Here is a 24,813-nt window from a genome sequence, read left to right on the forward strand (position 1 = left end):
TTGGAAGGAGTGATCCTGATTTCTTAATACCGTTCCCGTACTGACGAGGTAAATTCCTGCAGTGTTCGCAACAAAAATGTGCCACTTGCTCAATCATTGTGAAACCTTTTTTTCAGCTAAAATATCTGATTGTCAGGGCAGACAAGCAGGCTAATAGCGACAATTGTTCATTTCCTATTTAATGGTGACACTTGACTGGTGGGGCCAAAGTGTTACATAATGTTTACAGGGCAGAGGCAATGCATATATGTAGGTCAGAACAGTTAGGATGGGTGGTCTTCGTTTGGGAAAATAGCAAATATAAGGAATGTTTTTCATCTAGGAAATACGTGTATATGTGAGATGTAGTCATGAGCGTACATTAAGATCTGTGAAGATTGTTATACGCCGCAGTCACTTCACGGCAGTCTGTAAATAACCAATATGAGCAAGCGAACCAGTGGCTGACAGTCTGAACAGCGATGCACGCCGTTGGATACGATTTAGAGTGGGTGAGTTGGGTTTAACGCCGCTTTTAACAGTATTCCAGTTATATCGCGGCGTGTCAGCTTAATGTGGGGGAAAGCTCGCAGTGATGCAGGTCTTAGACGTTTACCAGTTCGGTGAAACCCACGAGCACGGGTATGGTGCTGACAAACCTAGAAACATAATCGGGGCGAACCGGGATTCGAACCCACAATCATAGGTTTCTGGCGTGCCCAAGGGACGCAAATGTGCACAGCGAATCGCGGCGCCTGAGACGACTGGGCCACCCGTGCCCCCCGGATGCGATTGGATGCAATCTGACTGATCCCACTCATTGTGGACACCGAAAATTGGGACTGACGACTAGTTTCTGATACTGAGATACGAAACTTTTATTGTTAAAAAAGCAAAAACAACAGTGTAATTAATCATGTTTTAATTGTAAAACACATAATTACAAAATATGTACTTGTTTGGTGTATGAGCGCAATTAATATTTATCAATAACAGAATTTTAAAAAGATATTAAACTAATTATGCGTCTTTTGTTTTACAAGCATTTTTAAACTCGGCTATATGTTTTTTCCCGAAAATTGTACGAACAAAATTTATTATTTGAACTTTAAGATTAATTATTGAAGAGGATTTTCCACATTAGTTTTAATAAACAATTAAATCGTTAATTTGGGGACATACCGTTAATATCACATTTTATTTATTCCAAATGTTTCAAGATATGCCCCGAGTTCGCAATCGGCTTTACCAGAAAGGTCTTAAACTCTAAACAGTCAGTTATGAAGCTTGAAAAGGCCAAAATAGTTAGACGGTGCGAAAGCATACACTGCTGAAACGGGTTCAGCTCGTACCCACAATTCATCTCCTTTCCTCAGAACCAATGACGCTCCGAGATAGGTCGTGGCGAACTTCTCGCTTTCTCTCGCGAGACTTTGTTTGCTAAACAGGAGAAGCTGGTTCTTCAGCTCTGGAAACCTTGGGTTATAACGGGTGACTGTGTGAAGAGCGTTATGACTCTCGTTGGTAGTCTCGCGAGTTTTTAGCGTGAAGAAGGAGTAGAGGAAGTATCTTCCATCTTGTTTGATCTGTAATCTCCCGCTGTCCATCTCCATGCCGTGTCCAATGTATGCACACCCGTACCCAAAATCAGTGGTCCAGACTAGCTTGTCATCTGCAATGTGGAGTGGCCAGCGTTTTAATGTAAACGTCTTCACAAATATTAACTTTAATTATTCAGATATGGTTATAAACTTAAAATTAGTGAATTTAGTTCAGATTGAATGAGAAGTACTTGCAAGCTATACTGCGGTCAAAATTTTATTCGGAGTTTTGAAGACCTTAAAAAATCATTCGACATTTATTTACTTTATTGTTTAGTGATCATGTAAGTGTTTTAAGAATTACCTTTCAGATAACTACTATCCAGAAATAAGTGAGCGCCATGTTTGATTTGCTGCGGGACTGTTAACACCGGTTTGGTGTCATTCCTTGCCATATCTTCATGGTTCCCGAACTGAGCTGAAAACTACATGTAACACTGAAGTAGGGAAGGAAGAATATCATTAATGGACATACATACATTTAAATACATATACGTATGATGGGTAATATTTGCACATACATGGTCATGCGCATTGAACTTTTTTCCGGCTTGATCTGATTTTAATATAGATGGATGGGCGGCTGATGGATAATGAATGATGAATGATGATAGATAAGTGCGTGAGTTGGGTTTAACGCCGCTTTGAAAAGTATTCCAGTTGTACCACGGCGTGTCAGTTTAATGTTTGTTGGTTGGTTTCTTGTTTAACGCCAAACTCAGCAATATTCCAGCTATATGACGGCGGTCTGTAAATAAACGAGTCTTCACCAGACAATCCAGTGATTAATATCATGAGCATCGATCCACGCAAATGGGATCGATGACGTGCATCAACCAAATCAGCGAACCTGACCACCAGATCCCGTTAGTCGTCTCTTAATGTTGGAGGAAAGGAATGCATGAGAAATCAACGAGCACGGGCATGTTGTTGACAAACCCACGAAAATAAATTTAATCCGGGCGAACCGAATCCACGATACCAAAGGGACGAAACTCTGCAAAGCGAATTGAGGCGCCTAAGACGGCTGGGCCACCCTTGTGCCCGAAGATAAATGGCGTCTGGCATGATTTATAAAGATGATGGATAGTTGATGGATATACTGACGTTGGATGATGGATGGGTTGAAGGGCAGCTTGATTGCGGATGGATGATGGATGATGGATACAATATGAAAGGTCGGACAGATGATAGTTAAGAGACGTGGATGATGGATGAAAAAGTAACAATGATAGAATATGGATATATGTTGATAGAAGATGTGATGGATGGTAGATATAATGGATGGAAGATGAATGGATGATAAACAGGCGGATGTATGCAGGGATTAAAGTACAGACGGACGTATATGATTTAATCGACCGCTTTGAAATTGGTTCGGCATGACATTAAAAAGATGAAAGAACATTTCATTGAATATAGAAAAACAAGCAAGGTTCTATTAACCATAAGGGTCGGTCGGGTAGCCTTGTGGTTAAAGCGTTAGCTCGTAACGCCGAAGACCCAGGCTGGATTCCCGACATGGGTGCAATGTGTGAAGCCTATTTCTGGTGTCCCCCGTCGTGATATTGCTGGAATAGTTCTGAAAGCGGCGTAAAGCCATACTCACTCACCCACTCACTACTGAGGTCTATTATGATACACAGCGAGTTTTCGTGGACGCTGAAGCGATGCAACGATAACACGCTATGGCAGCTGCACATCGGCTCAGCTTCCACAAAGGAAGATGGGAGTTTCTTTGTTGATGTAAACAGATCGGCCCAGGATACTTGAAGATGGACAAACAATGCAGTGCATTCATAGAAATGCAGAATTCTTGAATTCTTGAATTTCTTAATGTCACTTTTACTGAGTTAAATACCAGTCCTTCCATTTGTTTGCGTCTTTTCAAGTGCATTGCCTTTGAATTAAAATATGTAGCCAATCTTTTATTTAGACGCTGTTGAATTATAAGACACGTGATCGACAGGTGGAGGATGTGAATTTGTGTTCGTTTATAATCAGTCCACATTGTCGTTATTTGTAACGCATATGTGTTGAATAATATGTTCACATGACACATCGACATTTTAAAATACTATCATAGGAATCATAAGTTATATCATCATACAATGAACACTGCTTTTAGCAGAGATTTCTTATGATAATAAAAAGGGTGTTGACGCGTTTATTTATCTACAAACATAAATTTCATATGTTTTGTTTAACGTACTCTGCAATATTTAGCTATATGACGGCGGACTGTAAATAATCGAGTCTGGAACAGATAATCCAGTGATTGACATCATGAGCATCGATCTACGCAATTGGGATCGATGACATGCATCAACCAAGTAAGCGAGCCTGACCACCCGATCCCATAAGTCGCCTCTTACGACAAGCATAGTCATCTTTTACGGCAAGCATGGGTTGCTGAGTAGAAATTCTACCCCGGATCTTCACGGGTATCATAAACGTGAATCCCATTGTTAAGGTGTAATCAACTAGTATAAGATTGTTTATGCTTAAAAGTAAACATTTTGATGTTGTTATTGTACTTACCACTGTAATTAGTGTTTGCAAATAGCCAGTGTTCCTCAGACAACAGTAGGAGTGTTGTGACACGTTGATGACAATTACATCCTTCCGTTCATTCACCTCCTCATCCTCGACATTGATACCAAGACTTGAACACAAGATGCAAACACACGTGCTGAGATCTTCTGAAACATCCAAGACTTCCAGGATGGAATTCTGAGACATTCCATATTTCGGTATTGACATCACCAATACAATCCCGAGTATGATGTTAACACACATAGACAACAACAGGACGACCACGCCCAAACGTTGTTTTTTCAGTCCACATTGTTTTTCTTTTTTGTTGCTTTTCTCCTTGTTCCTTGTTCGTTTTTTCTTCATTTTTTGATCGGCGCGATCTTTGTTGATATGACTAACATGTAAATATGAAGGTTCATTATCATGATCAGTACCGTCCATCAGATGTACTGTTGTCTTTAAGAGGTTATTTTTGAGAGATGAGTTTTGAGTTAACCAGACCATGCTTACCGAAAAAAGCGGGATTTCTCATTTCTCAGTAATCGTGTTTAAAGCAGGAATAAAAGCTGAACCCGGATTGGCTTAAACCGGATTCACGGTTACCTGGTAACCAACCACAGATGCACAACGTGGGGATACAAGGGGAATCCCCTGGCAAGATATGATATCAAGGAAAGAAATATAGCTATTTACTGATTTAAATGTTCGATTACTTAGGTATTTGTAATGTTAGTTGTATATGTGTTTGTTATATTTATTCACACTCCACTTCCCTATTAATTCAATTAATCGAGATCAGTTTTTCCACATCGCGGCATTCTGTCATTCAAAATAAGGATCGATCGCGTGTGATCTCTGGCGACACATCTGATATTGCCACAATCTGTTTACCAACCAGGAAGTGACGTGTCGTGTTTACCGAAGCAACGATGTCACGATGTACACACAGGGCACCCCCTGGATCCGGATTCCTTCTATTTCGGACACAAAGCATCCTGGACCGATATATAACATTGTCTGTTAAAATGAGTGAGTGAGTATGGTTTTACGCCGCGTTTAGCCATTTTCCAGCAATATCACTGCGGGGGACACCAGAAATGGGCCTCAACACATTGTACCTATTAGGCTACCCGATCGCCACCCCCCCCCCCCCCCCCCTGCCGTTATTAATAGTACGAAAAGGCTCATTGGAGCAGAAAGCGATTGCCTACCTACCTACCCACCCGCCCTCCTACCTACGTACCTACCTACCTACCTACCTACCTACCCACCCACCCTCCTACCTACCTACCTACCTACCTACCTACCTACCTACCTACCTACCTACCTACCTACCTACCTACCTACCTACCCACCCACCCACCCACCCTCCTACCTACATACCTACCTACCCACCTACCCACCCACCCACCCTCCTACCTACCTACCTACTTAAACACCCACCTACCTACCTACCTACCTACCTACCTACCTACCTACCTACCTACCTACCTACCTACCCAAACACCCACCCAACCACCCGACCTCCAACCCACCCACCTACCTACCTACCTACCTACCTACCTACCTACCCACCTACCTACCCACCTACACACCTACCTACCTACCTACCTACCTACTCACCTACCAACCAACCTACACACCTACCCACCTACCCACCTACCTACCCACCTACACACCTACCTACCTACCTACCTACCTACCTACGTACCTACGTACCCACCTACCCACCCACCCACCCTCCTACCTACCTACCTACTTAAACACCCACCTACCTACCTACCCACCTACTCACCTACCCACCAACCTACACACCTACCCACCTACCCATCTACCCACCTACCTAGCTACCCATCCACCTACCCACCTACCTACCTACCTACCTACCCACCTACCCACCTACCCACCTACCCACCTACCTACCTACCCACCTACCCACCTACCCACCCAAATACCCACCCACCTACCCACCTACCTACCTATACACCCACCTACCCACCTACCCACCCACCTACGTACCGTACCTACCTACCTACCCGCCCACCCACTCACTCAGGCCTTGTGTTGTTGTGTGGGTTGGTCGTGTAGAGTGGAACCTCTGCTGAGCGAGATGATTCCCCAATTCTATTTAATGTTGATATACGCGCAGTGTGTGTCACAATTCAACGTAAACTGTCGGGCAAAAGAAAATACACCCCCTGTTTAATGGTGGCTGAAACGGAAACAAACAAGAAATAGTTATTCGATGGTGATGTATTTGATACGGGTAGCATAGACGATCTTACATGCATCATATCAATGAGTGAGTGAGTGAGTTGGGTTTAACGCCGCTTTTAACAGTATTCCAGGTACATCACGGCGTGTCAGCTTAATGTGGGAGGAAAGTCCTATCAATGAGGATCTAACAACAGGTCACGTGCACATGACGTCTCAAGGAACATGGGGGTCGCAGTACACAGTAATGTTTGTTCGTTGTTTAACGCCGCACTCAGCAATATTCCAGCTACTTCTGTATATGACGGCGGTCTGTAAATGGTCGAGTCTGGACCAGGCAATCCAGTGATTGACATCATGAGCATCGATCCACGTAATTGGGATCCATGACATGCATCAACCAAGTTAGCGGGCCTGACCACACGTTCCCGTTATTCATCTCCAACGACAACCATAGTCGCCATTTATGGCGTGCATGGGTTACTGAAGACCTATTCTACCCCGGATCTTCACGGGCCGTACACAGTGATGACCAGAGCGAAGTGTGCATTTTCAAGAGTATACTTTCCTTTTTCCTAAGATACTTAACGCACCTTATAAACGTATGTGTACGTTCTGAATGGCATTGAGTACGCCCGTAGTGCAAAAAAATCTCAGTCCTAATTCCCGAGGAATCTGGCTTTGACTGTCAGGTCACACGTATCGTACCTCTGTGTAGCTGCTTGGTTTGAAGTAGGCCAGTTCTCGGGGAACACATGCAAAGGTTGTTCCCCTTATCACTTGTATTATACCTGTCGATGGCGCCGAAATTCGATGTGCAGAGTTGCGTCCCTTACAGGTGCCAGAATTCTATAATCTTGGGTTCAAATCCCGGTTCGCCCTACTTTATTATATTTCTAGGTTTGTGAGTGCCATGCCCACTCCCGTGGGTTTCACGGAAGTGTTGGATGTCTAATATGTACTTCACTTTTGATCTTAGACTTGCCTCCCACATTACGCTGCCACATTGAGTGAGTGGGTGGGTTTGTTTTAACGCCGCTTTGTGATACAATTCAAAGCCACGTTAAACCAAACTCACTCTCTCAATCACTATGCACATACAGCAAGCTACGGTTATAACGAACACGCGTATAACGAACTGACCGATATAACGAACTTACTTGTTAGCCCCGGCCATGTGTTGCATTCATGCTGTATATATGCTTATAACGAACTACGGTTATTACGAACTAAAATGGATGGTGCCTTTGCGTTCGTTATAACCGTAGTTTACTGTAGTGGAATAGTTATAGGTCAGAAATACTTATTTTGATGACTTAGTAATGATTTCATGTTGCTGTTGTGTATTTTGGGCGATTGCCTAGTCGCCTAGGGTGCTGCTGTCGGGTTCGAATCTCAGATTGTGATTTTGATTCATGCCTGTCAACACCATACCCATATAATTGCCATATAATTGTGATGAACGTCTGAGACCTGTTCCACTTGGACTTTACCCTGGCACGCTGTGATATAGCTAGAAACTCAAATCGACGTTTAACCAAACTCCCCCATTCACTCTTTTTTATTTCCGATATCACTATCCATAACATTCACCACCGAGACCCGTGAAGATCCGGGGTAGAATAGGTCTCAACAACCATGCTTGCCGAAAAAGGCGACTGTGCTTGTCGTAAGAGGCGACTAACGGGATCGGGTGGTCAGGCTCGCTGACTTGGTTGATGCATGTCATAGTACCCCAATTGCGTGGATCGATGCTCAGGATGTCAATCACTGGATTGTCTGGTCCAGACAGCAACAAATAGAGAAACAAACAAGGTGCGGCGTAAACACTCACTCACTCACTCACAGACTAACTCGGGGCGGTGGGCAGCCTACAAAAAAAAATGGTTCGTTCTGCTGAAGACCCGGGTTCGATTCCCCACATAGGCACAATGTGTGAAGCCCATTTCTGGTGTCCACCGCCGTGATATTGCTGGAGTATTGCTAAACTCACTCACTCACGCACTGACCCATCGTATTCACATACAATTCACATATTATTTGGTGACCACTGTTCTTGTAATGAAAGACATATAACTAAAAAACATAAGTTTATTTTATATCACATAACAAAACTTGTTTTCATCATGAACACATTTACATTATTCAACATGCACGTACATTGACAACTAAACCTCGTTAAAACGAATTCCCAGGGGAATCGGTTATATTTCGAGTTATCCGTACTTCGATTTAAAAGGAGTGTGATATAAGACCAGAGTCGATAAGGATTTTATTAGGACCTTATGCAACAACGCCTTAAGGATATCGGGATAACTACGTTCGACTGAACGACCCTTCGATGTAATAATGCATTCGTAACACCGGCCTTAAAAAAAGTGATTGTGATAGCTGAAGCCCATTTCTGGTGTCCCCCGCTGTGATATTGCTGGAATATTGCTAAACGCGGCGTAAAACCATACTCACTCACTCACTGAGTGTGATAGCAACGGTATATCTCTATCATCAGTAGCAAATCATGCTACGTTGACTAGAAACCAATTCATTGGACAGTTCAGGTCAGGTTACCTTGATATATTCCTGAACGTGACTGGATTTTGCTTATTGTCTGGCAAATGTCTCGTGTCATCACCAGGATTGTAATACCGTTCTTCTGAGCCGGCATTATGCCACCAGCATAAAATTTAAAAAAACTAAAATCCTAATTACACTTTCATAACACCAAAAAAATTTGAAAGCATCCTTTTTTCAACTAAATCATAATAATTTTCCGACATTTTCACACGGAGGCGATCTTGTTTGCGGAGCCTCACAATGGCGGACAGGAAAGACGTTTGCTGCGGAGCTACTGTCCATCTGAATGACGTTTTAGATAAGAGTATTGGTTTCACACCCAGACCAGGGAGATTGGGGTTCTGTCGCTGTATCAGGTGCAGGAAGGGGGTGTCTGAAGGAGCTGGTGACGTGATGAATGTGATGTGTGAGTACACGAGGTAGAGACCCTCTGCTGAGACAACAATGTCTGTTCCGTTACATTCGACGTTTGAACAGAATGACGTGTTGTAGGTATCGCTCGTTGTCCATGCTGGCGGCGAATCTGTACACATAACACGTTATGAGTTAATAACAAAGCACAAATTATACACTGATGCATCATTACAAGGAATGTGTGTTTACTTATATTTAAGAGCATATGTGACTGTGAGAATTTGAAATTATCACATTTATAAAAATAATAACGACTGGGATGAACGATGGAATTTGTTATCTGCGGCGTAAAACATTATCTACACTCTTAATGTCGGACCTGCATGCACGTGTATGTTTGTCGTACATTACCTGTGTGTGGCACCATGTACCGATGAGCCCACGTCGACTCCCTGGGACGACTCCATATCTGCTCATTCACCCCTTTGATGAGGCCAACTGGCTCCCTACCTGAAGTGGAGGATTAGATACAATTTATGGCTAACAACTTATTTTCTTACTGTAGAGGCGACGTGTCGGTACAGATCATTATACCGTTGTTGAGCAAGGCTGATTAATTAACATGATACAGGATATATATAGAAGGTGGGGGATTAACAGTAACAACAATTGCATACTAGAGAGAGATGAACATGAGTAGGTTAAATAATGGTGAGGTGAAATGGGGTTTAACGTCGCGTCCAAGATTATTGCAACTATAGAGCGACGTGCGTGCGTGCGTGCGTGCGTGCGTGTGTGTGTGTGGCTTCTTGTACTACACTGTAGTCCGGACTGATGCCGATTTATAGTGGTAGCTCACTGAGATACCTTGCCGCGGTTTAACATGAATATCCCACAGTAAACTGATTCCGAGCCGACCAGTCCTTGTTTTAGCCCCTTAATGTCGAACGCCAGACAGGGTAACAACAAGTACCATCTTTTAACGTTCTCCGAGCAGACGCTCTCCCACCTGACCACGGTCAGGTCACCACGGTCAGGTCACCACGGTCAGGTCAAATAATGAAATCCGAAGGAAAATGCATTGCTGTGTGTGTTTTCATTATCAAAGAAGGTAATTTGATTTGGTTCAAATACGTTGTAGCTGAACTTGGAAGAAGAACTGATTATGGAAGCACCGTGGGTTTGGGTTACGTACAACATGAAGGATCTTAACTGAATATCATGAATAATAAATAAATAAATCATTGGCGTACCTGTAGACCGTCTGTAGTATTCATCACCTATTATCTGAAACAAGAATGAGACACGTGAAGAAATCAAATGACTGTCTGTTTTCAAAGCTCTTACACTTTGTACCATTCAAAGAGAAGCTGGCGTTCTAGCCTGTTGTCTATACTGACAGAAAGGCCACGAGAAGTGATATCACAGAGCGTCAGCTGAATATGAGAAATCCACACAACGCCTCAAGTCGGAAACAGTTATGATGTTCGACCTTTTTAAGGGTCACTATCTGGATTCGAACCCGCGATCAAATCCTTCCATAGGAAGAGACGCATCTCAGTTAATTGCGGTTCCTTAAATGAAAGCGCTACCCGACCGCGAACACTATTTGTTTGTTTGTTGCTTAACGCCGCACTCAATATTTCACCTATATGACGGCGGTCTGGATTATACAAGCCAGTGATTGGTAGTGTGAGCAACTATCCACGTCATCGGGGTACGATGACACGGAATCAACCAAGACACCTAGCCTGACACACAACCCTCCACGATATATTTAATCGATCGCAGCAGCACGGATGAAATTCTATAAGTACTGACAAGTGTTGAGAAAACCCGCCATGCTCCACGTCACAAACGACACGTCTGGCAAAATGAATACACATTCCACCATATTCCTCTACTACTACTACTACTACTACAACTACTACTACTACTACTATTACTACTACTACTACTACTACTACTACTACTATTACTACTACTACTACTTCTACTACTACTACCTCTACTACAACTACTACTACTACTTCTACTACAACTACTACTACTACTATTACTACTACTACTACTTCTACTACTACTACTTCTACTACAACTACTACTACTACTTCTACTACAACTACTACTACTACTATTACTACTACTACTACTACTACTACTTCTACTTCGACTACTACTACTACTACTACTTCTACTACAACTACTACTACTACTACTACTACTTCTACTACTACTACTACTACTACTGCTGCTACTGTTAGAGTCCCTGTTCGCCCCGCTTATGTTTCTAGGTTTGTAGGCACTATACCCGTGCTCGCGGGTTTCACCAAAGTTGTAAATATCTGAGACCCGCATCACTTCAGGCTTTCCTCCTACATCTAAGCTGACACGCCGTGATATAACTGGAATACTGTTAAAACCGATATTTAACCAACTCGCTCACTCAGTACTTCTACTGCTTCTGCTACAACCACCACTACTGTTATTTTGTCGACTCCTACAAGCGCCGTTATCACGAATAATATAACAGTTGGCAACATACGACACTTCGTTTAAACATAAACCTAGTCAATAAAAGGGACAAAATCATTTCCATAATCATAAGGGCCGCCACCGTGGTCTAGTGGTAGAGCTTCCGCCCGGAGAGCGTAAGGTCCAGGGTTCGAATCTCGACCGCGTCATACCAAAATACGTTCTGGCATTAAGGGGCTAAAACAAGGACTGGTCGGCGCGGAGTCAGTATACTGTGTCTGAGTTGGGTATTCATGTAAAACGGCGGCATGGTGTCTCAGTTGGCTAGCACTATAAATCTGCATCAGTCCGGGCTAGTAAAACACACACACACACACACACACACACATGCACGTCGCCGTATAAGTGCAATAATCTTTGACGCGACGTTTTACCTCACCATAATCATAAGAAATCCCTCCTTAGAGCGGGGCCCATAGTACGATTCTGAGTAGTATAATAATAAGCATGTGTAAATGAATGGATACTGAGGATACTGTGTGTTCGCGAAAAAATGAGCGTATACTGTCCCAATTTAACACATTAAAAAATCGGTCACTCTCTTGATATATATGGGTAGCGCAACTGATCATGATAATATTTTCATCAACATAAAATGGTAAATAAGTAAAATAGAATGTCATGTGTATAATGCTTATTACCTTATGGAATAACTTTGTGACGTCATTCCTCTGTTTCTGACAACACAGCGTATGTTCCAACGACAATCGTATAACGTCATAGAGCGTATCCTGGGATTCGACCAGCGGACCCAATTGATCACAGGTGAGACATATTGGATCAGCAGACCCAAGCTGGTGATTCAACAGGGAGGATAAACCCTCACTTTTGTGGTGATGTTCACGTTGTTTTGTTAACATGTGGAAAGTCACTACCATGATGAGGATAACATTGGCAGTCAGAGAAATGGCGACAACGGTATAGAACAACACATTGGTACGACGTCGTCGTTGTTGGGAGGGTGGAGGCGGTGACGTTGCTGTGTCAGTGGATATGAAGGTGGAGTCAGGTTCTGCCATCATGGAAGAAGAAACCGCAGCCCCAGTTGAATCGATGTGTACGATGAGGCCTGTCTCCATAAAATTGTTTCACAGTTGTAATAAACACTAGTATATCTATCTAGGTCGAATTCGTCCCAGCTGATAATGTGTAGCCTTTCGCTGTTACACATGTACTAACCCCGTTCAAAACATGGCTGCAGATATCAAGCCTTGCTCTGAGAACACATGGGGCAATCCTATTACTCATCGTGGGTTCCCTGAAGTCACAGTTTCTATGGGAAATTCCCTGTGTGACCTAGTTTCTCTTTCTGAATGGCCACGAGTCGTGCTAGCTGCTGCGTTCCTCGGCGGAGGTTTCCTTGCATTTTGAACTCGCTTAGACTAACATATAGTCTCTGAAATGAACATATCGTACACAAAAAACAGTTGCTCAGTTATCTTAATAAAAACATAATAAAAAGGGAGCCCAGTGATTCTCTTCATTTTCCTGATACTGCAGTAATCTAGACTTGCCAAACATTATAGACATGCATGGGCTGTATTTGATATATTTGTATCAGGGTCTGTAAGACAGACTAGTACTCACTCCGCGTCTGAAATTCCCTGTGTGACCTAGTTTCTCTTTCTGAATGGCCACGAGTCGTACAAGTTGCTGCCTTCCTCGACGGAGGTTTTCGTGTATATTCTCGCACTCAGTGTCTGAAATTCCCTGAAAGCGCAAGCCACTCGTGTGGAGGATTTAAATTCAGGATACCCAGATGAGTGTTGGACAGCCTCCTTATCACCGGACACCGTCTCTCATGCCTTCCACTTACACCTCCTGACCAGAGTGTGGCGTTAAACAACAAACAAACTTTACAGCCTAATATTTATATTCATAACTGGTAAGAGATATATCAAAATGGTTGCCCGTATCTTTCCAACGATATCAATTACTATCTTTTAAATTTAATACGCATTTGTTATACATCGGAATCCCATTTAAATCCTGTAAAGTCATTGTGTGTGTATAGTCATAGTATTATTTTACATGTACATAGGTGTTGATAAAAGCGACATTACCATTTTCATTATCACAGAGACCCGTGAAGATCCGGGGTAGAATAGGTCCTCAGCAACCCATAAAAGGCGACTATGCTTGTTGTAAGAGGCGACTAATGGGATCGGTGGGTCAGACTGGCTGACTTGGTTGATGCATGTCATCGAATCCCAATTGCGTGGATCGATGCTCAAGATGTCAATCACTGGATTGCCTGGTCCAGACTCGATTATATATAGACCGCCGTCTTAAACCTGTAATATTGCTGAGTGCGGCGTTAAACAACAAACCAAAACCAAATCACAGAATCCATCGAGCTATTCTGACTAAGCTTATGCTAACATGGAATATTAGTTAATTCATCTTCCCCCATCCCCCTGTATAAGTATATGCTTTTTTTAAAAATTATAATCAATATGTAATATAATAAAAGCAAAAAAACGCTTACATGCTTAGGTTCCGGTATTTTTGGTCTCACCCGTTCAACCTCATTACATTAAATTAAAAGTTAAAACAAACTTCTGTATTGCTACATGTAATGTGCCTTGTACATTTTCAAACTGTTATGAATATGTCGTTAGCCAAACGGGAACTGTCACCGCAATTTCACAAAAAATAAACTTGAATCCACCCTTACACAATTTATTTAAAGAATAACGATATGAAAGATATTAGCTATTCTTAGAAAGAAACTGAAAGGGTGACCTTTAAAGATATGTGGCAACCTCAACGCTTCTGCTTACCGCGACCAGGTACTGGCACCAGAATTTCTGCCTTTTATGGCAGCACATGGACCCGGTTTGATCTTCCAACACGACAATGCCAGACCCTACACAGCAATTTTGACAAGAAATTTCCTTCAGAATGCGGGAGTCAACGTCATGGACTGGCCATCAAGGTCTCCCGACCTCAATCCCATCGAACACGTCTGGGATGCTCTTGGCAGAAGTCTGCGCACTCTCCAGAACCAACCACAGTATTTGCAAGATCTTGGCACCATTTTGCAGCAACAATGGCGTCGTCTTCCCAATCATGTGTTCACAAGCATCACAAGGTCCATGCGGAGGCGTTGTGTGGCAGTTGTCAACGCACATGGTGGCCATACACTCTACTGAACTTGTGTGCCATCAGATTCTCGTGCTTGGGACTTATGATTTAAACTGTTGATGTTATTACCGAATACCGTAGGTGCTTGGAACAAATTATGGCTACCACCGTTAATTAAAATCCTTCTTTGGACATTAATGATTAAAAATTACCTTCTCTGATACATTTGTCCGTTGTATATCATATAAGGGATTACTTTTAAAAATGTGAAGTTTTTAATTTGACTCAGTATATTATATTTTCCTATAACCTCACTTTTTCCGTGACTGCGAAACATAGGGTTTCACTCGAGACGTGGGCAGAGAAACGATAGTTTCATTTTCACAGCTATACAGGCTTATTTAAATGTCATGAGTCAATCATAAGCGGGCATCAGTCAAAACGTTTCACATAGTCCAATAATAATAGTGAACACATGTTTGACGCGTGTGTGAGTTCGGATTTAACGCATCTATTTCAACCTCCGCCCATACTGCAAAACTGTACCAGTACTCGCCTTTCACACTACAGAAAGTGGTATATCACAATTTAGCATTTTGTATTAGTCTAAAAACGACAAAAAATATATATAGGAAGCGGGCTGTAAATAATCAAGCCTGGACCAGACCAACAAGTGATTGATATTGTTACGATGACACGTAATCAACAAAGTCATGATCACCTAGTCTGACAACCCGATCAACTAAGTCACCTCGTACGACAAACATGGGTTGGTTATTTGTTGTTTAACGCCGCACTCAGCAATATTCCAGCTATATGACGGCGGTCTGTAAATTATCTCGGCTTGGACATCGCTCAGTGCGCACGCGTCCTTCCCTGCCCTCCAGCTCATAAGCCCTAATGAGAGACATCGCCTTGCCCCTCCCAGGGAGCTTGTCTCCATCCTGGAGCCCTTGTTGGCCTTCCGGGTTGGGGATTACTCCCTCAGGACTTCCTACAAGTCCAACACCTCCACGCTCTCCATCTCCTTCGACTTAGGTCAAAGGAAGAGGCCTCTGGTCAAGGCTCCGGCCAAGACCAAGCCTCGAGCGGTACCCACCTCGGCCCCAGCTCCTCCTGCACCCAGCCCGGTGCAGAAGAACAGGCCCCCACGGGAAAAGACCCCTCCTCCTGTCCTCGACATGGAGATAGAGGCTTCCCCCCTCCAACCCCCCCCCCCCCCCCCACCACCACCCCACCACCCCGCCTCCCCCGGCAGCAGAGGGGAGGAGCCCTTCCGCTCGCCCGAGGGCACAGGCTACGGGAGAAAGAAGAGGAAGAGGAGAGACATCCCCTCATCTGAACCTTCCCCCCGGCCAGCCACCACCACGTCTATGGAATGCCAGACGCCCACACCAACTCCACCTTCTCTAGCAGACAGCTTCGCCCAAACAGCCACTCATTAACTACCCTGTATGAACACGAGCCATACCCAGACCACCCCGGTCGAGTACCCCACAGGGGGACAAGGGTTTCAGGAAAGGGCACTAGCGAAGGCGGAGTCAGTACTTCAGTACTACGAGGAACACCCCGACCTCCACACGTTTGTCCTTACCGACACGGAAAAGGTACACGCTGCGGAAGGGGTCCCACTCGACGTGCACCAGGAACTAGGAGATGAGGAGTTCGAGCATGACATCCACAGTATCACGGACCTATCTGACTTCTTCCTGGATGCGGACTTCAAGACAAATAGGCACTTCATCGCCAAGTCCGCAGCCATGCTCACCAAGAGTGTTTACAAGCCTACTACCCCCACGGAAGAAAGACTCACCATGAGACTCCTTGCGGGCCACCGCTAGTAGTCTTCCAGCCAACGCTCGCCAGCCGACGCCGTGCCTTCCAACGCTTGACCCCAGCCCCCCTCCAAACCATGCCCAAACTTTCCATATTATTGAAATTTTCTTTTATCACCCACCCCCACCCAGCTAACCCCCTCCCCCCGCAGCTTTATTAGATTAGTACTGTAAAAGTTACATTTTTTGGGGTAGCACTTCTTTATTTATTTATTAAGCTTTTTTTACCCCAATAGTATAAGTGCAACCCCGTGTGCGACATACGCTTGAGTCGGAAAGCGCACGTTAAATCTCCAATGTTATGATGATGATTATCGAATCTGGACCAGACAATTCAGTGATTGTTATCGTGAGCATGGATCTATCCAATTGGGAGACGATGACATGCGTCAAACCAAGTCAGCGAGCCTGACCACCCGATCCCGTTAGTCGCCTCTTACAACAGGCATAGTCGCCTTTTACGGTAAGCATGGTTGCTGAAGGCCTATTCTACACCGGATCTTTACGGGTAGACAGATAATGAGAACCATAGTCACCTTCAAACATGATTTTGTCTTTTAGACCAGGAAGAATAATTGTGGGATGGTTTTTCTCAAATTCTAGTCTTCCCCGGATCTTCACGGGGCCACCTTGGCCTGAAGTCAATGTGTCGGGTGGATCCATGAACAAAAGCATCCTTACACAAGTGTATTATCAACTACTGGCGTCTTAACGGATCGTTTAATGTCATTATTTTCCGTACGAAGTCTTCTATTGTTGCCTATAATACATTACTGTTAGCTATAGGGGCGCCTGAGTAGTGGCCGAAGCGATAAGTCACTTTACCGAAGACCCAGGGTCTATACCCCAAAACAGTACAACGTGTGAGGCCCGTTGTTGGTGCTCCCCTGTCCTGATATGGCTGCACTATTTGAAAAAACTCAACAGATCAGTCACAGATCTGTTCTTTTTAAAGCTAACACGCTGAAGGATATCAAGCTAGAAACAAATAAGTACAACTTGCCAAAATGTCTATAAATGAAATGCACAACAAATAGAACAAGGACATATACGTATATAATATATTCTCTCTTGAAATCTTTGGACTTTGATTATAATGACAGTATAGTGATTGTTGTTCTACTAAGTGTACTTCCTGGTGCCTGGTGACAATCATGCTGCGTGATCAACACGCAGCTTGCAACACTGTCGCGTACAGAAATAGACTGGGGCCGTGTGACAACTTCCTGATTGGTTAATAATGGTTTTTTTCCCAACCTATTATGATAATAGTTGATAGTAATAATATCTCACGACTTAATAAACCTTTACACCACGGGGGTAGGCCCGTGGGAAGTGACAAATGACAGGGTAGCCTTGTGAGTCGTGACGGGTGTTTGGGTAGACCCATGATGATGTGGCATGTGAATAGGAAGTAACGTGACGGGGGGTTGTGTTGTCCTGTGGGCAGTGACGGGAGGTTGTGTTGTCCTGTGGGTAGTGACGGGAGGTTGTGTTGTCCTTTGGGTAGCGACGGGAGGTTGTGTTGTACTGTTGGTGGTGACAGGAGGCTGTGTTGCCCTGTGGGCAGTGACGGGAGGTTGTGTTGTCCCGTGGGTAGTGACGGGAGGTTGTGTTGCCCTGTGGGTAGTGACGGGAGGCTGTGTTGTCCTGTGGGTAGTGACGGGAGGTTGTGTTGCCCTGTGGGTAGTGACGGGAGGCTGTGTTGCCCTGTGGGCAGTGAAGGAAGGCTGTGTTGCCCTGTGGGCAGTGACGGAAGGTTGTGTTGTCCTGCTGGCAGTGACGGGATGTTATGTTGTCTGGTGGGTAGTGACGGGAGGTTGTGTTGCCATGTGGGCAGTGACGGGAGGTCGTGTTGTTCTGTGGGTAGTGACGGGAGGTTGTGTTGTCCTGTTGGTGGTGACGGGAGGCTGTGTTGCCATGTGGGCAATGCCGGGATGTTATGTTGTCTGGTGGGTAGTGACGGGAGGTTGTGTTGTCTTATGGGTTGTGACGGGATGTTTTGTTGTCTTATGGGTTGTGACGGGAGGTTGTGTTACCCTGTGGGTAGTGACAGGAGGCTGTGTTGCCCTGTGGGTAGTGACGGGAGGCTATGTTGCTCTGTGGGCAGTGAAGGAAGGTTGTGTTGCCCTGTGGGTAGTGACGGGAGGTTGTGTTGTCCTGTGGGTAGTAACGGGAGGTTGTGTTGTCCTGTGGGTAGTGACGGGAGGTTGTGTTGTCCTGTGGGTAGTGAAGGAAGGTTGTGTTGTCTGGTGGGAATTGACAGAAGGATGTGTTGCGCTGTGGGTACTGAAGCAAGGCTGTGTTGTCTTGTGGGTAGTGACAGGAGGTTTTGTTGTCCTATGTGTTGTGACGGGAGGTTGTGTTGTCCTGTGGGTTGTGACGGGAGGTTGTGTTGTCCTGTGGGTTGTGACGGGAGGTTGTGTTGTCCTGTGGGTTGTGACGGGAGGTTGTGTTGTCCTGTGGGTTGTGACGGGAGGTTGTGTTGTCCTGTGGGTTGTGACGGGAGGTTGTGTTGTCCCGTGGGTAGTGACGGGAGGTTGTGTTGCCCTGTGGGTAGTGACGGGAGGCTGTGTTGTCCTGTGGGTAGTGACGGGAGGTTGTGTTGCCCTGTGGGTAGTGACGGGAGGCTGTGTTGCCCTGTGGGCAGTGAAGGAAGGCTGTGTTGCCCTGTGGGCAGTGATGGAAGGTTGTGTTGTCCTGTTGGCAGTGACGGGATGTTATGTTGTCTGGTGGGTAGTGACGGGAGGTTATGTTGCCATGTGGGCAGTGACGGGAGGTCGTGTTGTTCTGTGGGTAGTGACGGGAGGTTGTGTTGTCCTGTTGGTGGTGACGGGAGGCTGTGTTGCCATGTGGGCAGTGCCGGGATGTTATGTTGTCTGGTGGGTAGTGACGGGAGGTTGTGTTGTCTTGTGGGTTGTGACGGGATGTTTTGTTGTCTTATGGGTTGTGACGGGAGGTTGTGTTACCCTGTGGGTAGTGACGGGAGGCTGTGTTGCCCTGTGGGTAGTGACGGGAGGCTATGTTGCCCTGTGGGCAGTGAAGGAAGGTTGTGTTGCCCTGTGGGTAGTGACGGGAGGTTGTGTTGTCCTGTGGGTAGTGACGGGAGTTTGTGTTGTCCTGTGGGTAGTGAAGGAAGGTTGTGTTGTCTGGTGGGTTGTGACGGGAGGTTGTGTTGCCCTGTGGGTAGTGACGGGAGGTTGTGTTGCCCTGTAGGTAGTGACGGGAGGCTGTGTTGCCCTGTGGGCAGTGCCTGGATGTTATGTTGTCTGGTGGTTAGTGACGGGAGGTCGTGTTGTTCTGTGGGTAGTGACGGGAGGTTGTGTTGTCCTGTTGGTGGTGACGGGAGGCTGTGTTGCCATGTGGGCAGTGCCGGGATGTGGGCAGTGCCGGGATGTTATGTTGTCTGGTGGGTAGTGACGGGAGGTTGTGTTGTCTTGTGGGTTGTGACGGGATGTTTTGTTGTCTTATGGGTTGTGACGGGAGGTTGTGTTACCCTGTGGGTAGTGACGGGAGGTTGTGTTGCCCTGTGGGTAGTGACGGGAGGCTATGTTGCCCTGTGGGCAGTGAAGGAAGGTTGTGTTGCCCTGTGGGTAGTGACGGGAGGTTGTGTTGTCCTGTGGGTAGTGACGGGAGTTTGTGTTGTCCTGTGGGTAGTGAAGGAAGGTTGTGTTGTCTGGTGGGTTGTGACGGGAGGTTGTGTTGCCCTGTGGGTAGTGACGGGAGGTTGTGTTGCCCTGTGGGTAGTGACGGGAGGCTGTGTTGCCCTGTGGGCAGTGCCTGGATGTTATGTTGTCTGGTGGTTAGTGACGGGAGGTTGTGTTGTCTTATGGGTTGTGACGGGATGTTTTGTTGTCTTATGGGTTGTGACGGGAGGTTGTGTTACCCTGTGGGTAGTGACGGGAGGCTGTGTTGCCCTGTGGGTAGTGACGGGAAGCTATGTTGCCCTGTGGGCAGTGAAGGAAGGTTGTGTTGCCCTTTGGGTAGTGACGGGAGGTTGTGTTGTCCTGTGGGTAGTGACGGGAGGTTGTGTTGTCCTGTGGGTAGTGAAGGAAGGTTGTGTTGTCTGGTGGGAATTGACAGGAGGATGTGTTGCTCTGTGGGTAGTGAAGCAAGGCTGTGTTGTCTTATGGGTAGTGACAGGAGGTTTTGTTGTCCTATGTGTTGTGACGGGAGGCTGTGTTGCCCTGTGGGTAGTGACGAAAGGTTGTGTTGCCCTGTGGGTAGTGACGGGAGGATGTGTTGTCCTGTGGGTAGTGACGGGAGGTTGTGTTTTCCTATGGGTAGTGACGGGAAGCTATGTTGCCCTGTGGGTAGTGACGGGAGGTTGTGTTGTCCTGTGGGTTGTGACGGGAGGTTGTGTTACCCTGTGGGTAGTGACGAAAGGTTGTGTTGCCCTGTGGGTAGTGACGGGAGGATGTGTTGTCCTGTGGGTACTGACGGGAGGTTGTGTTTTCCTATGGGTAGTGACGGGAGGATGTGTTGTCCTGTGGGTAGTGACGGGAGGTTGTGTTGTCCTGAGGTAGTGACGGGAGGTTGTGTTGTCCTGTGGGTAGTGAAGGAAGGTTGTGTTGTCTGGTGGGTAGTGACGGGAGGTTGTTTTACCCTGTGTGTTGTGACGGGAGGTTGTGTTACCCTGTGGGTAGTGACGGGAGGTTGTGTTGTCCCGTGGGTAGTGACGGGAGGTTGTGTTGCCCTGTGGGTAGTGACGGGAGGCTGTGTTGTCCTGTGGGTAGTGACGGGAGGTTGTGTTGCCCTGTGGGTAGTGACGGGAGGCTGTGTTGCCCTGTGGGCAGTGAAGGAAGGCTGTGTTGCCCTGTGGGCAGTGACGGAAGGCTGCGTGTCCTGTTGGCAGTGACGGGATGTTATGTTTTCTGGTGGGTAGTGACGGGAGGTTGTGTTGCCATGTGGGCAGTGACGGGAGGTCGTGTTGTTCTGTGGGTAGTGACGGGAGGTTGTGTTGGCCTGTTGGTGGTGACGGGAGGCTGTGTTGCCATGTAGGCAGTGCCGGGATGTTATGTTGTCTGGTGGGTAGTGATGGGAGGTTGTGTTGTCTTGTGGGTTGTGACGGGATGTTTTGTTGTCTTATGGGTTGTGACGGGAGGTTGTGTTACCCTGTGGGTAGTGACGGGAGGCTGTTTTGCCATGTGGGCAGTGACGGAAGGTTGTGTTGTCCTGTTGGCAGTGCCGGGATGTTATGTTGTCTGGTTGGTAGTGACGGGAGGTTGTGTTGCCATGTGGGCAGTGACAGGAGGTCGTGTTGTTCTGTGGGTAGCGACGGGAGGTTGTGTTGTTCTGTTGGTGGTGACGGGAGGTTGTGTTGCCCTGTGGGCATTGCCGGGATGTTATGTTGTCTTGTGGGTAGTGACGGGAGATTGTGTTGCCCTGTGGGTAGTGACGGGAGGCTGTGTTGCCCTGTGGGCAGTGACAGAAGGTTGTGTTGTCCTGTGGATGGTGACAGGAGGTTGTGTTGCCCTGTGGGCAGTGCCGGGATGTTATGTTGTCTGGTGTTTAGTGACGGGAGGTTGTGTTGTCTTATGGGTTGTGACGGGATGTTTTGTTGTCTTATGGGTTGTGACGGGAGGTTGTGTTACCCTGTGGGTAGTGACGGGAGGCTGTGTTGCCCTGTGGGTAGTGACGGGAGGCTATGTTGCCCTGTGGGCAGTGAAGGAAGGTTGTGTTGCCCTGTGGGTAGTGACGGGAGGTTGTGTTGTCCTGTGGGTAGTAACGGGAGGTTGTGTTGCCCTGTGGGTAGTGACGGGAGCCTGTGTTGCCCTGTGGGCAGTGACAGAAGGTTGTGTTGTCCTGTGGGTGGTGACGGGAGGTTGTGTTGTCCTGTGGGTAGTGAAGGAAGGTTGTGTTGTCTGGTGGGTAGTGACGGGAGGTTGTGTTGTCCTGTGGGTAGTGAAGGAAGGTTGTGTTGTCCTGTGGGTAGTGACGGGAGGATGTGTTGTCCTGTGGGTAGTGAAGCAAGGATGTGTTGTCTTGTGGGTAGTGACAGGAGGTTTTGTTGTCCTATGGGTTGTGACGGGAGGTTGTGTTGTCCTGTGGGTAGTGAAGGGAGGTTTTGTTGTCTTGTGGGTAGTGACGGGAGGTTTTGTTGTCCTATGGGTTGTGACGGGAGGTTGTGTTACCCTGTGGGTAGTGACGAAAGGTTGTGTTGCCCTGTGGGTAGTGACGGGATGATGTGTTGTCCTGTTGGTAGTGACGGGAGGATGTGTTGTCCTTTGGGTAGTGACGGGAGGTTGTGTTGTCCTGAGGTAGTGACGGGAGGTTGTGTTGTCCTGTGGGTAGTGAAGGAAGGTTGTGTTGTCTGGTGGGTAGTGACGGAAGGTTGTTTTACCCTGTGGGTAGTGACGGGAGGTTGTGTTACCCTGTGGGTAGTGACGGGAGGTTGTGTTGTCTGAGGGTAGTGACGGGCTGTCAGGTTCACAACAATGTCAAAATCTTTTACTAATAATAATTGCCCCTAGGACTAATGAGTTTTATGACGCTCCTCCCTCCCATCCCCCTATATCGGCGTAAGCGTTGTGTAGGATTGCGAGTTGTATCCCTGAAGTTTGAACATACTCTGTACTGTTGGATGTTTTTCGACAATCCCATGTTCATTTTATTCATAATACCGCCCCTGAATCTTTATAACTGAAACTTTAAAATGACGTCATATTATAAGTACAGAACAATGAACCAGAACCAATAACAAATTAATGACTGTCAGCTACTGTTTGTATTGTTTGCATTGTCCAAAAATATATTTTGTCGGTCATCGTGCAGATTTAGACTTGACGCCGAATAGAGCATTGTCGAATTACGAATGACAACACTGTTGATGTTAATATTAATACATGTTAACTTTGCAGACAAAAACATACACGAACACTATATGTGTTTTCAGTTATACTTTTATCAAAATCAAGGAAATGTTTGCCTGTGCCAATACTAATTGGAGACATCAATGTCTTCATGGAGGAGCGGATGAAGTGATACCTCAGGATGTCATTAACTTCCCCATAGTTATTACTCCTTTCATTTTCTCGTCGACTGTAACTTGTGCTTATTTCATGGTCGCATTGGGACCAATGACTTTACCAATGTTATTCCACAAGGCAAATCTGGGATTGATCATGTTATGATCAGCTCCCAATTGTCAAAACCTTTATGCAGATGCCGGATCTGTTGTGATCAACAAATATAGCGTTGATGTAACCTTGTTGTACCTGGACACCCACTGCTGACGTGGACCGGGCGCATGTCGGGCTTTCCGGGCAACATTAATGTTGCAGCTGCTGACTCCTACCCTGTTAACTCAGATAAGCGCATCAAATCTGGTTTCCAAACAGAATTGTTCCCTCAGGAATTCCCACAGCGGGATGAGTGAGTGAATGAGCTGGGTTTAACGCCGCTTTTAACAGTATTCCAGTTATATCGCGGCGTGTCAGCTTAATGTAGAGGGAAAGCCCGAAGTGATGCAGGTCTCAGACGTTTGCCACTTCGGTGAAACCCACGTGTACGGGTATGGTGCTGACAAACCGGGGCGAACCGGGAATCGAACCCACAGCCATAGGTTTCTGGCGAGCCCAAGATACGCAACTCTGCACAGCGAATCGCGGTGCCTTAGACGACTGGGCCACCCGTGCCCAGCTCCAAGACAAGAGGGTTGAAGTTATAAGGTTTAAACATGATGGTTTACATTTAAAGGATCTAATCCAGTTAACAAACTGTTAATATATCATTTTCAGACTGTCAGGAATGAATTTTATCTTTTGCACAAGAAACACAAGAGTCAACACCGACTAGACAACAGGAGGCCCTGTCTGAACACAGTATCGACCTGTGCAGGTCATTGGTGTTGATGGAAGTATAATTTCAAGAAGACGAAGTGATGGCGAAATAGAAAAAGGAAAATTATTATTATCAGGAAATTAATAATTCAATAAACTTAACCCTTGTGAAATCGGAACAACATACATGTAGAATGGAATCTAATAGCGTTACAGATTTTGAACACGACTGTTTACATATCCCGATAACCTTGCCGAAGTTGTGCAAGCTGTGGCTGGGGTAAAGAATCACAAGGTTGGTCTGTTCTACCACGT

The 24,813-nt window shown here is 45.9% G+C and overlaps 3 protein-coding genes across 3 annotated transcripts; all 3 read right to left on the reverse strand.

Annotated features, from left to right (window-relative positions):
- Window positions 1-1,056: 1,056 nt before the first annotated feature.
- LOC139448499 (uncharacterized) lies at window positions 1,057-4,622 on the reverse strand. The gene is made up of 3 exons (XM_071230045.1): window positions 4,122-4,622; window positions 1,885-2,005; window positions 1,057-1,651 (listed from the first exon to the last, which is right to left on the reverse strand). The coding sequence occupies exons 1-3, from the start codon at window positions 4,620-4,622 to the stop codon at window positions 1,254-1,256; spliced, it is 1,020 nt and encodes a 339-aa protein (XP_071086146.1). The 3' UTR covers window positions 1,057-1,253.
- Window positions 4,623-8,491: 3,869 nt separating this feature from the next.
- On the reverse strand, window positions 8,492-12,978 carry LOC139448036 (tumor necrosis factor-like). The gene is made up of 4 exons (XM_071229537.1): window positions 12,437-12,978; window positions 10,514-10,547; window positions 9,672-9,770; window positions 8,492-9,429 (listed from the first exon to the last, which is right to left on the reverse strand). Exons 1-4 carry the CDS (start codon window positions 12,872-12,874, stop codon window positions 9,038-9,040), a joined length of 963 nt encoding a protein of 320 aa, XP_071085638.1. The 5' UTR covers window positions 12,875-12,978; the 3' UTR covers window positions 8,492-9,037.
- A 5,035-nt stretch (window positions 12,979-18,013) lies between these two features.
- Window positions 18,014-23,968, reverse strand: LOC139448828 (mucin-12-like). The gene is made up of 11 exons (XM_071230356.1): window positions 23,935-23,968; window positions 22,852-23,001; window positions 22,312-22,701; window positions 21,832-22,162; window positions 21,084-21,741; window positions 20,604-20,814; window positions 20,214-20,513; window positions 19,687-19,986; window positions 19,072-19,596; window positions 18,757-18,966; window positions 18,014-18,666 (listed from the first exon to the last, which is right to left on the reverse strand). Exons 1-11 carry the CDS (start codon window positions 23,966-23,968, stop codon window positions 18,014-18,016), a joined length of 3,762 nt encoding a protein of 1,253 aa, XP_071086457.1.
- Window positions 23,969-24,813: the final 845 nt, after the last annotated feature.

This window comes from Haliotis cracherodii, unplaced genomic scaffold (assembly GCF_022045235.1).
Source record: "Haliotis cracherodii isolate W230 unplaced genomic scaffold, xgHalCrac1.p SCAF_7, whole genome shotgun sequence".
NCBI lineage: Eukaryota > Metazoa > Mollusca > Gastropoda > Lepetellida > Haliotidae > Haliotis > Haliotis cracherodii.